This window comes from Lampetra planeri, chromosome 25, assembly GCF_965212315.1.
Source record: "Lampetra planeri chromosome 25, kcLamPlan1.2.h2, whole genome shotgun sequence".
Classification (NCBI taxonomy): Eukaryota; Metazoa; Chordata; class Hyperoartia; order Petromyzontiformes; family Petromyzontidae; genus Lampetra; species Lampetra planeri.
Window position 1 is genome coordinate 6,691,398 of NC_136131.1, and position 12,264 is coordinate 6,703,661.

At 47.9% G+C, this 12,264-nt stretch overlaps 1 protein-coding gene and 1 non-coding gene across 2 annotated transcripts; both read right to left on the bottom strand.

Annotated features, from left to right (window-relative positions):
- Positions 1-513: 513 nt before the first annotated feature.
- LOC144727334 (eukaryotic translation initiation factor 5-like) lies at positions 514-9,601 on the bottom strand. Its single transcript, XM_078606078.1, has 12 exons — positions 9,533-9,601; positions 9,105-9,243; positions 6,888-7,290; positions 6,047-6,128; positions 5,753-5,925; positions 5,197-5,308; positions 4,645-4,784; positions 3,289-3,450; positions 2,141-2,302; positions 1,816-1,980; positions 1,486-1,626; positions 514-1,187 (listed from the first exon to the last, which is right to left on the bottom strand). Exons 3-12 carry the CDS (start codon positions 6,957-6,959, stop codon positions 1,092-1,094), a joined length of 1,305 nt encoding a protein of 434 aa, XP_078462204.1. The 5' UTR covers positions 6,960-7,290; positions 9,105-9,243; positions 9,533-9,601; the 3' UTR covers positions 514-1,091.
- On the bottom strand, positions 1,283-1,413 carry LOC144727539 (small nucleolar RNA SNORA71). Its single transcript, XR_013587417.1, has one exon. It is a non-coding gene; the product is annotated as a small nucleolar RNA SNORA71 (small nucleolar RNA).
- Positions 9,602-12,264: the final 2,663 nt, after the last annotated feature.

The window sequence follows — 12,264 nt, forward strand, 5'->3', positions numbered from 1 at the left end:
CAAGCAGTGGTTTCAGTCCCACGAAAGAACGAGTCAAGCTAGTACGCACAACTCGGTGGCATTAAAAGCATAATTAGGCGACAATTTTGGCCTACTCTTCCACTGGCTAACCCCCCCCCCCCCGTTTGGAAATCACAAGTACCCACATTAGCCCACCATTCTCCTTGCCGATTAACGCGTCCACATTTACGGCTGGAAAATGGAGCAGAAATCGAATTTCCGTTCAATTCCCAACCGTTGCTCGAGCGAGTTAAATCTGCAAGATTCTTCTTCCACCCACACCAGCAGTTCAACCACCCCCCACCCCAAGGTTAGCCTCATCCAGCAGGGGATTGACCAATGATAATTTGTGAATTCAGACTGCATCAACTTGAGCGTGTACCATGCTGAATATTAAAATCGGTGTCCATTTTCGAACCTCGAAGTATCGTAATTCATAGGGGCAAAAGTTGACATGGCACAATACCAATGCAGAAAACGCATAGCAGCAGACAGTTCAATGAACATAGCAGATTTCATTAGCACAATTTTTTATTCAGACAGAAGAGATTGCCAAGCAGCTCGGTTTACTCAGTAACGCAAACAGGCAAAATTTTATTTGTGAAGCATTCATAAAAGAAAAAAAGCACTTTCTTCCTTTATACCATCACCGACCTAGAAGTACATTAACTACAATCAGCAACACCGTTTACGATTATCAAAAAACACACAAGTACTCGACTAATAATAGCCATGCCACCAGTTGTAAGCCGTGGATGCAGGGGCGAGAGAGAAGGGAAGGCAGGCGAGTGAAGGGGCCTGGTAGCACGAGAGAGAATGCAGAATCCGGAGTGTGGTGGCACGAGATAGCCACGCACGTTGCAAGGCAGCGGGGGGGGGGGGGGTCATGCCTGTACGGGCATCATGCGGAAGCTATGTACGCAGCAGCTTGTGAGCCTGCGCTCTAGACTACAACAGCGCTAGCGAGCGAGGGAGGGGGGGGGCAACGGTGGGGTGCGCGACTCTCGTGCTGGCGGGCACCACGCACGCAGTGGCGCCTTCTGCCACTGCGCGTTGTGTGGGATCCGTTCTGGTTGCGCACGCTGCGGGTATCAGATAGCGTCTATGTCGACATCTGCCTCCTCCTCCTGCACTGGCTTCTTGATGGTTTCCACCTTCAGGTGGGTGGTCTTCTCGTCGTACACCACCTGAGAAAATGATATGGGGCCATTAAGCTCTAGTCAATGCTATGCAGCACACAAGTGGTTTAGTCAATCGCACGAAACATTATGTTGAATACAGTTGTAAGAAGGCCACGAGGTTTGGTGAGAATGAATCACGTCTCACAAACACGGTAAAATCCTCCTGTTTCTCTCCCTGCCTTAGTAATGGCCAAGCGATGGAAAAAACACTTGGCCACTTTCGAAAGCAGGGTTCGCGTGGCCCTTAACACGCGTCCGTTGCATTAGCCCCACACCCATGTATACGTGAACGCGCTGCTCGAACCTCCACATCCTTGTCATCGTCATCTTCATCATCCTCGCCATCCTCAGACTCCTCCTCAGCCTCCTTGAGCCAGTTGACAAAGGGGGCCGCCTTGGTACGGATGTCCTTGGCCAGCTCTTTCGACACGTATTTCTTTGAAACCTGCACGAATGTGCATGCATCTCTCGTTAAGCATGACGCTCAGACATCATAGTTTGACAATGGGTAATAACCAAACGTATAAAGTGGGCGCACTGAACACCCAAAGTCGACTATGAAGACCAGGTCTAACGTAACAGAATCTGGGGCCCTTTCCAACAGCTGTCATTCAAAAGCCAGTACCACCCTTACCTTATCGTGCCAGCCAAGGATGGCCTCCTCCTCCAACAGGTCCGAGTCGTACATGTCCTTGAGAACGTGCGCCACCTTGGGCAACAGCTGGTCCCGGTGTACACGCACCACACACTCAAACCCGCCCAGAAGGTACTTCTGGGCCTTCAGGTTGCGGTGGCAAAACTGCAAAGACAAAGCCACGTGATCAACTAAAAAAAAATAAACTACAACATTTGAGGGCACAGATGATGATGGGTGCAAAGGTCTGCAAGTGTCGTGTGCGCTGGCTGCTGTGGCCTGGCCAAGCAACGGTGCGTCTTGCTGCCACTCGCAGCGGACGTACACGCAGGAAGTGGCGCTTGTACTTCTTGAGCTGGTCGCGGATGTTTTCGTCGAGCAGCAGCTCTGACAGGATGAGTGGCGCCATGTTGCGCACCTCCAGCCGCTCTGCCTCGGCCACCAGCTCCTTGTCTGCGCCCTCTAGGACGCCCTCATCGCGCTTGTGCTGCACACGCCACAACATCGCCACAGAGCAAGCTGAAACATTGTGGCCATAATCACAGCGCTTACCCCTCTCCACTTGCCCACATGGTGGCCAGTCGAATCCCTATCAGTTGATTACCACTAGTGGCTGTGTTTCAAGAACTTCAATTCCACTTATGTTGAGGACCATCCACAAGACGTGACCGATTAGTCTCATTCATCTTGCATGTGTTAATTGACCATATTAAATGCAGGACAAAGCAGTTACTGATTATTTTTTCGATTATATGGCTCAATAAAAAAACCTATTTATTGCAAAAAAAAAGTAATGTTTCTGTTACTCATCATTTAGCAATGAGGCCCCAGCACTCAGTAATCGTGAATTCAAAGAAGGACCATTGAAATTGAGAGAAACAGAAATAACTTTAATCGCTCAGACAGCTACAGGCTTAGTGTGGCCTGGAAGCGTATTATTAAATAAGATATATTACAACTCCTTATAAGGGAAACAAACACTAACTGATTACTAATGTTGCATAATCACAATAATCCCCCCCCTCAAATCTTTGCACCTGATGAGTTAATGATGACGTCACCCTGCTGCTGCTCTATATAAGAACGGGAGACAGCAGAGCCTCACCATTCTGGCGAATTGCCCGATGATGCTGGATGCAATTACCAGCGAAACGTCGTACTCAAATTGTAAATTGTTGTGGTTTCACGCTTCAACACACCGGTGGGCTAAAGCAGTGAACTAATTGTCTTTTGTCAACGTGACACTTTTTTACTGATTGGCCGTGTCGGGTGGTGGAGGGTTACGACACATTTATAAATAACGCGATCTAAACCCAAAAACGTTGATTATGAATAACGATTTTCTATCACCAACAAACAGGATTAGTTATAAATTAAGAATCCATCTCCCATTACAAAACTCATCATTTTTCAAAGGTTGCAATAATCCAGTTAGTGCATTGTGGAGGGGGCACCCGTGCCAATGTCTGGTACCTTGACAAAGTCATAAAAAATGTTGACCCTCTCCTCCAGGGGCTTCTCCAGGTCATCGGTCATGGTGAGAATCTTGGCGTGCTCACTCATCTCGTCCATGCGGCGCCGTTGCGCCTCCTCAGACGTGTCATCGCACCAGTCGTCGTCATCGACTGTGCCAGCCTGCATAGGTGAGGCCTCGTTAAGAATCAGGTTTTCACCTTCCCTAACCAGCACTCACGACTTGCCCACAACCTGCCCTGATAAACAAGCCTAGCTATAGCCTCATACATTCCAGCCCCAAATGAGCCCTAATACAACCCCCATCTCCGCTCAAATCTCCATCCTACCCACACAATATGCACCCCGATGACAGCCTTCGTAAAGGCACCTACATCTCACCTTGCCCAGCAAGCCTTCGTAAGAGCCATTTATTCCATGTTGCCAAATGAGAACATGTTAAGACAAAGGCGGAGCCAGGATTTTCAGGTAGGGGGGCAACCCCTTCAGCAATGAAAAATGATAGGAGTTGTCAGTAAGGACTTGTCCCTTGCTTTCTATTCGACGCGTGTGCAGCGATGGCGCAAGACACCACCATCACTGTCCAAGTCGAGGATCCAATACCTCACCCCTGCCACCTAGCAAGCGGGCTCTATATACATCCGCAAACCAGCCCTTTCTAAAGAAGCCCTCGTAAAACACCTACACATCTCACTACACAAGCATGTGCCAATAACCCACACTCGCCATGCCTCGCAAGACCTGGTTTGACCACACAACCCAGTGTACAATTAACACCTTACAGACGACCCACCTCATTACAAACATCCATACAATACAGCCAACGTTTGGCTTGCGAGTCATCAGCCATCTCTTTGAGCGCTCACACGTTTGTTCTGGAGCGGCAACAATGCTAGGTCATAATTAGACCTGACGATGCGTAGTTTTTACCAGCGTATGCACCATTACATGACTGGTTTGCGCTGGCCAAGCGGTTTTGATCTCAGGGGCTTTAAAAAACAATGGTTCCACCACAAACAACTAATCTGTATTCTTTGGTTCTTTCGGTAAAGTCACGTAGATAGAAAAAAAATTACAACTTTCCTGCCTCGGGTCACAGAAATGAAATGTTTAAAAACATGACTTGGGGGGAAATTTTCTGTGTTCCATTTAAATAAAATCCAAATACTGAATTCACTGTAAATGATTTCCATACTGAATCTTTGAAATGCAAATCACGCTACCATGTGCATTTCACTATAGATATTACTTGCAATAGGCTTTTTCATCTGCGAGTCGCAAAGATCGATATTTACGCCCGTGACCCACAAAACACCCCCCTCCCTCCCCAGTGCCCAACTTGACAGCGCCACTCACCACCTCAGGGACATCGATGTCCTCTCCGTTGGCACGCTGGTTTGCGTTCTCCGCCGCAGCGCTCGAGACTGAGCCATTCTTCTCGCCTTTTCCTTTCTTGCTTTCCTTCTTGTCCTTTTTGGCCGTGCTCTCGCTCATCTCTGTTCACACAACAAACCGTTATACAAAGTCAAAATTCTGAACCCATTCCCCCATTCAAGGTCAGACATGCCTCTATTCCAACTATAATTCACTGCCGTCTACAACTCATTTTCAGCTTGCACTGCAATTGTTTTGTCCAGAACCACCACTCTTTTGTACAGCCGAGACACTTGTATTTTGATCGATTATGAATTCAATACAATTTGGGATTGTAAACCTGAATGTTACTGCATCAACAAGACTATACTGCATTCCCTATAGTAACGTGAAGCCAATTTTTACACGACCACATACTAAATTACCAACATAGCGCTACAATCTCAGCATGTTTTAAAAGTCCCAGTAAACAATGCAGCAGCCTCATGTGAAGCATTTGTTTACCGGAGCATGTTGTGTCTGCATGGAGTTTACCAGGCGGGTTCTTGAGGATGAAGGTGCAGAGCTTGTGTTTTGTGTCCAGCATGCCACGGTAGCCACATGCCTTGCAGGATTGACTGATGGTCTGCTTCTTGTGGTTCACATGCTGTTGCACAAAACAAAATATTCCTTGAAGAACACGCAATTGTGGAAAGTGTTGTGAGGAAGCACATATAAAGGCTCGAACAGCAAACAAGGGACCTGTGTGGTTCGTACTATACTGGCCACCTTCACCGCCCATAATGCTGGAGTGTAAATGGCTAATCATACGCCACCGCTTCCCACAATAATTCCACGATTGCTTTCATTGCACAACATACAGCAGCTTGCCTGTCTGAGCAAAGCAGCCTAAAGCTGTTTGACAGTCACTGCTCTCATTTTGTAATGATATTGGTCAATCTAATCTGTTCTTCGTGATCATGTGTCAACTCAAGATTGCCGTCAGATTGTCAGCGTTATTTTCCACTCCGTAAAGTGACGAACATCCCCAAACCTCCTCAGCCCCCCCACCCTACACTGCCCTCCAACTCCACCCCCAACAACCACTCACCAAGTCAGTCTCAGGGTTCTCACACTCTGGGCAAAGGACGAACTTCTTGATGAATCCGTCGAGCATGTCCTGCAGGCGGTTCGACTCGTGCGAGCCATTCACTATGTAGCGCTCGTTCTTAGCGTCAAACTGGGTCTGTGCCCCCAGCTCGCAGCCGAAGTACTTGGTTGGATCTGTGACGCGTACAGGGGTGGGAGTGGTGAACAGTTATTGTCAGGTGGACGACGCAACCACTCCGGTTGGAAGAAAATGTCTGCGTGCAAGTTTCACGTGCAGTTACACAGATCCACTTACATGTTGGAGGCCGATTCAAAGCCTTGGCAACATCAACCATGTTCACAACCACTGTCTTGATGCCATTTCCCTTTCCTTCGACCTGGAGAGGGAACAGTGAAACGCAGGTCCAGCAGACATGTGCATTTGGAACCCACCATTTTAGCAAACGAGTACCAATTACGCATTTAACCATAAGAGGTAACAATATCAAAGAATTCAACATTGTGTGCAAACTCGAGCACAAATGGTATAGGCTAAATTAGACTACCAGTCAACACGCAGCCAGTGACTGGTCTCAAACAGAACCATTGACTAGTTGCTTTGTTTAGCAGAACTTGGGCAAAAGTGAATTAGTTGACATTCACATGGTACGTTATAATATATAATTGCTAGATATAGAACGGCCAAACTAAACAAACACTAAGTTAAGCTTTCTCCTCAACTTCAGGTGAAGGTTATACCCATAGTTTTTCAATGTGGACAGCCACAGCCGTATTCGATTCATCTTTAGTTATTGATTTGTGCTGGGCCAAGGATAGCAAACTGGCACTGCTGGAATGGCTAGCCTGACATTGGGCAATTACAATCATGTCATGTTTGAAAAAGCTCATTTTAACAAACTCCAAATAATCATGTTGGCACTGCTGCAATTAACATAAATCCATATATCAATTGGTCAAATATATCGCTCGCTTCTACATTCCAGTAACATACTGTACATCTGTGAAAAAGCTTTAAAAGCCCATCGGATTCCTCCAGTATAAATATTCCGATTGACGCTAGTGGGTCTCGGAGTCTCACTTCACCCATCACACCAGCATGTCTAATGCCCACACACCCAAGCCCACCCCAAACCGACCTTCGCTATAAGTCGTGGCATCTTGTAGCGGTAGAATTGGTCGGACACGCTGCGATTAACGTTGAGCGCCATGGCGAGTGGGGGCGCGCGGCCAACGGCGGGCTGTGACTGTTGCTGCTGCTGTGGCTATTGCTGTGGCAGTGGCGGTAGTAGTGGCGGCGACGCTGGCGGGCGTGGGGGGGTGGGCTGAGCGGCTCTGCGGCGGCGGTGGCAGCTGCTCCTCTCCGGCTGCGCGGCTCGCTCTTCTTACTCTGCTGCTGGCGCTGCGTCTCGGCGCTCGCTCCACACACACAGCTGACGCGGAGCCTCGGCTCGGACATGAAAATCTCTTCCGCGCCGCGGTGGCTCTGCCCAAATGCGTCGCCTCTCGCTCCACTTCGGTTGCAATGGCTGCCAAACAGCTCTGTTGGAGGGGAGAGAGGACGCGTGGTGGGGGGGGAGGAGACAGGGTTTCGACGCGACCCGACGTTATTATGCGCGAGCCGCGTCACTGCGGATGCAGTCCGCTGCTGCTGAAATGGCCGTATCCCCTCCCTCTATACGCGCCCATCAACTCATTAGGCGGCGCGTTGACTCATCCATTGACGCATTTAAAAAACGACCCTTTTCACTCAAGTATGCATCAATTACTTGCTATGCGTGATATATGCCGATTGCATGCCGGTGACGCACAAAATACGGCGGCATAAGCAGAGCTAAACGTAGTCAAATTGAGGCGAATCCTCGACTCCCGCGTTAGATTTGTGGTTAACTTCATTGCACAGATACCTGTACACGATGCGCGATTTAATCGGCCCATACTCAAGTCGTTCACTTTCGTGCGCATAGGCATTACCAGTTTATAAATAGGAGCATGCACTGATAAAACCATGCAAGTACAGGCAACAGATTAAACCACACGTTGCAACGCTTAGGACTTAAGGACAAAGGCGCTATACATCGAAACCGGGCAGACCGTGCTAGGCACATGTACAGTACACACTGCGGAGGATACCACGTGGGTGCGGGTGGATTGGAACGAAGGGCCCTCCAAGACTTTGCCCTTGGGAGTGTCTAGACCCACGTGTAGACATGTGGGGCCGACTAAAAGGTGGGAGTCGTTTCCCGCTTGGGCTGGGATTAAACATGATCGACAAGTATTTTAAAGTACAGGTTGGTAAAAGCCACCCCCCCCCCATCAACACGGCTACATAAAGCAGGGAGGTCAATGACCACGTTATAGGCCTAGGGCGGATGATAAAATACTAACGAATTAAGCGAAACCACATTTAAAATCGCAAGAATTGAGACAAAGACTACGAGGTGTTAACAGATTAAGTGGAATGGAGGCGCGAAAAAGGGGCGAGCGAACTTGAGGGATTGGCGAGTCATACAGCAGATGCCCGATAAGGTGTGGGGGGGGGGGACACGTGGCACGAGTTCGTGTCCGTATAATGGACAAGAGCAAGGGGCGTGCGCTCACCCAAGGCCGAAGACTGGATTGCACACGTGGCCGAGTCCGTGCGCACGTTTTACACACACCACGTGGGCGAACACAATTGTCTTTTGTTTCAGGAGTACACGCGCCAAGGATTCGTTCGCCACAGGAGAACATCTCGGTTACACGCGGTCGGGGTCACATGAGTGGCGATGATGGGAGGCGATGAGGAACGATAGACCACCTACGCACACCTCGCTACGAACCGCGGCGTCGTTCAATCCCCCATCCGCTCCGCATTAAACACTTCTCTCGACCTCCTTACCCACCACCACCCCCGCCCTTTAACCCATCCCGCACCTAGGTGGACTCCGCCTAAACAGAAACAAGGACGAGCAGCCGCTCACGTCCGCCTGCGTCATGCAGCGTGGACACCACCACCGCCGCCGCCATCTTGTGCGGAGGCCTCCGGCCATGTTGGGTCGCGTCGACGAGACGCGGTTACCCCCTCACCACCACCACCATCACCACCCCCACGACGTTAATAGCCGTTGTCGCCTTCAACATCAGACCTCTTTAACAACCACCGGTCGCATCTCGGCGAAGCTTTTCTTTAACAAAAACCGCGAACCGTCGACAGCGCGCGCCATCACGAAACACGTCGAAATCAGCCGCCAAGGGGCCGCGTCAACAGGCAGGCAATCGACGACGAAGGCGTTAAAACTGCGACGGCTTATTCTCCACGACAAACGCGAGCGAGTTTCATTAGTAAACCGGGGGGAAGGGGGGGGGACACGTACCGTGTTCGCAAAATAAAGACATAAAACCGCCGGGTCGCGCGAGAGCGAGGAGACGGAGGAGGCGGAGGCAGAGGCGGCTGCTGCGGCTGCCGAGGTCCCGACGCGCGGCTCCGTGGAGCAGAGAGAGGGGGACTCAGACCTGCGGCATTAAACAACCACCAATAATTACCTTGGGAAATTAATTCAATTAAATATCATTAACAGGCGTGCTTGGTCGAATACCGAGCAGGCGCCATAATAACAGGCTGCTTGAAAGATTAACACAAATTGAGGAGAAAAAAAATATTTAAAATTAAAAACCTGATGTAAAAAATACTTGCAGAGATATCGAAGTTACCTAGAATGTTTAAATATAAGTGCAATAGCGAGATATAATAATAAAGCGGGTTATGCTGCTGAGGGGATGGAGGCAGAGCTGCGGCTCTCACCTCGGCGCGGGGCGGGGACTGAGCGCGGGAGGGCGCGCGAGCCCCGGATATGGCACCGCGTGACGTCACCGCGGGACCGGACGTGACGTAACAGGGCGGGGCGGTGGGGGGAGAAAGCGAACGAGGGCGGTCGCGCGCGCTCTCTTCCAGAAGTTTCCCGCGCAAACTCCGCCCCGCCTCCCCTCCGCATCGAGACCACGCCCACTACTCTCTTCTCCTCCCTGCTATTTGGGCTCCGCCCCTTTTACTGGGTTAGAAGGCGACGCACCGGATTATAAGACGCACCACCAAACTTAAATTTCGATTTAAAGCTTTCGTAACTGCAGGGATTAATCTTCTTGGTTCTTTCGGTAAAGTCGTCACGTAGAAGGGAAGTAATAAAATAATAAAAATAAAACATAATACAATTATTTTATTATGTTTTATTTATATTATACAATTATTTTATTATGTTTTATTTATATTATTGTATTACTTCCCTTCTACGTGACTTTACCGAAAGAACCAAGAAAACCACCAAACTTGTTAAACCACCTTGGTTTAACACACCTACACATATGTACCGCATAATGAAACGCACCCCAAACGTCTAACTTTAGAATGCATGGTTAAGTGCGTATTGTAATCCGGAGCATAACCGCGTGACTCTATCTGCATGGGCAGTTGATGTGTTGCTCGTGCGGTTCGTGGGGAGTGATCTGACCAACAAGAGCCCACGAGGCAATGGGTGGACGTCACCCGCCACAAATCCGGCTGGTGACGTCACCCGCCACGAATCCGGCTGGTGACGTCATCGCGCGGATGTACATGGTGACGTCACCTCCGCGCCCGCGTTGCGCGGGTGGGGGTCAGCGTTCAGCCTGATGACGTCTACCCGTTGTCACTTCAGCATGTATGGTGACGTCAACGCTTCAAAGTGTTGAACACGTGGTTGGCTTTCGAGACCAATATCATAAGAGGTTTAGTTGAGTTAGATCGTGTAAATATAAATGTGTCGTTAAACCCGCCACCACCCGATACAGCCAATTAGTAAGGTTTGTCACGTAAACAGAACGTGCCAATTCGTTACAAGTACAACAACAGCGGTGTGTTGGAGAGCAAAGCCACAACATTTGCAATCTGAGTACGACGTTTTGCCAGTAATTACAACCGGCATCATCAGGCAACAGCCAGATTGCGTTGTTTGAGGGACTCTTTATCAGGACCCATACCTCTCAACCCCTTATCAGTGCCTACCGTATTATAGACCAATTCAGAGCTTATTGGCCACCCTGGGCCCTTTTATATCTCAACGTTCATCCTACAAAGTCCCATCACCAGAGAAAAATATCAAATGTTAAAGAAGCGCTACGATTAAATGGCTACAATAATGCTCAAATTAACAGCATTGAATGTCAAAGCAAGATCGACCGAAGATCGAACAGCAATACTGCTGAAAGCGATCAGGTTATTAAAACAATTAAATACTATATATTGCAGAAGTAATTAACAAATTAGCTAAAGTTTTGAAAAAAACTAAAACATCTGAGTCAAATTTGGCATGGTATACAAAATAAAATAAAAATAGCATCTTGTACTAAAGATTAATTTCCTAAGTTATCAACAGAAGGTGTGTAATCAATCTAGATTTGAAGTTTTCGTGACTGCAGGGATCCATACTCTTTGGTTCTTTCGGTAAAGTTACGTAGATATAAAGTAAAATAAATTATATCACATTTCGATTGCAACACAAGCAATCATCATCAGGTGTGACAACCACACCAAGAACATTTTTACTGATTAATTGCTTAAGTGGCAGATGCTATATTGGACAGACGAGACATAACAGCGTAAAACTAAACGAACACCAAAGAAATATCAAATACTCTCAAACACAACTGTCGGCAGATGCAGAACATGCTTGCCAAGGACACTCAATTGATTTTGATAACGTTGAAGTGTTATGTAAAACTAATTATTACTGGCCGAGACTAATTCTAGAATTCATTGAATTGAGAGACAAATACATGTAGCTTTAACCCCTCTGACAGCTACAGGCTGAGTGCGGCCTAGAAGCGTATTATTAAGTAATACATCTTACAACTGCATTCCTTATAGAGGAAACACATGCTAATTAACTAATTACTAATATATAATTACAATACCCCCCTCCTCCGCCTCTGAGCTCTGCATCTGATTGGTTAAATGATGACCTAATCTTGCTCTATTTAAGACCAGAAGCAGGTGGATTGCTTCACTATTCTGGCAAATCCCCCGATTCTGGTTAATGTAATTACCAGCAAAGCGTAATATTTAAATTGTAAATGTTGTGGATTTACACTCCAACACACTGGTGGGCTGAAGTATTAACTAATTGGCGCTTTGTTTACGGGACACATTACTGGCTGTGTCGGGTCGTGGAGGGTTAAGACACATTTATACTTACGAGATCTAACCTAAAAACTTTTATTATGAAGACAAACATTTTGTTGTTGTTTCTCGTATTGAAACGGCTGTACGCCGTATGGACCTGAAATCTCAATTCCCCTGTACAAGAATATGGTTAAACCGTATGGGTTGACAGCTGATGACCTCAATTACCTCTCTCGACAAACTGAATGGAGTTAAAAATAACTCGCAAACACTTTGTGAAAGACCCAACGCAGATCACTGGATTTGATCATTCACGAAGCTCATGGTAGATGCGGATACCTGATGCACAAAAGTAAACTTAAAAGCACTCCAGTGCGTGA

Bases quoted from the DNA above. Each gene is read 5' to 3' on its own strand.
- LOC144727334 (XM_078606078.1), bottom strand. From the start codon at position 6,959: ATGGCGCTCAACGTTAATCGCAGCGTGTCCGACCAATTCTACCGCTAC. The intron at 6,129-6,887 runs GTCGGTTTGGGG...TTCCCTCTCCAG, and splicing joins TGCCACGACTTATAGCGAAG to GTCGAAGGAAAGGGAAATGG. The intron at 4,785-5,196 runs GTAAACTCCATG...TTGTGTGAACAG, and splicing joins CATCCTCAAGAACCCGCCTG to AGATGAGCGAGAGCACGGCC.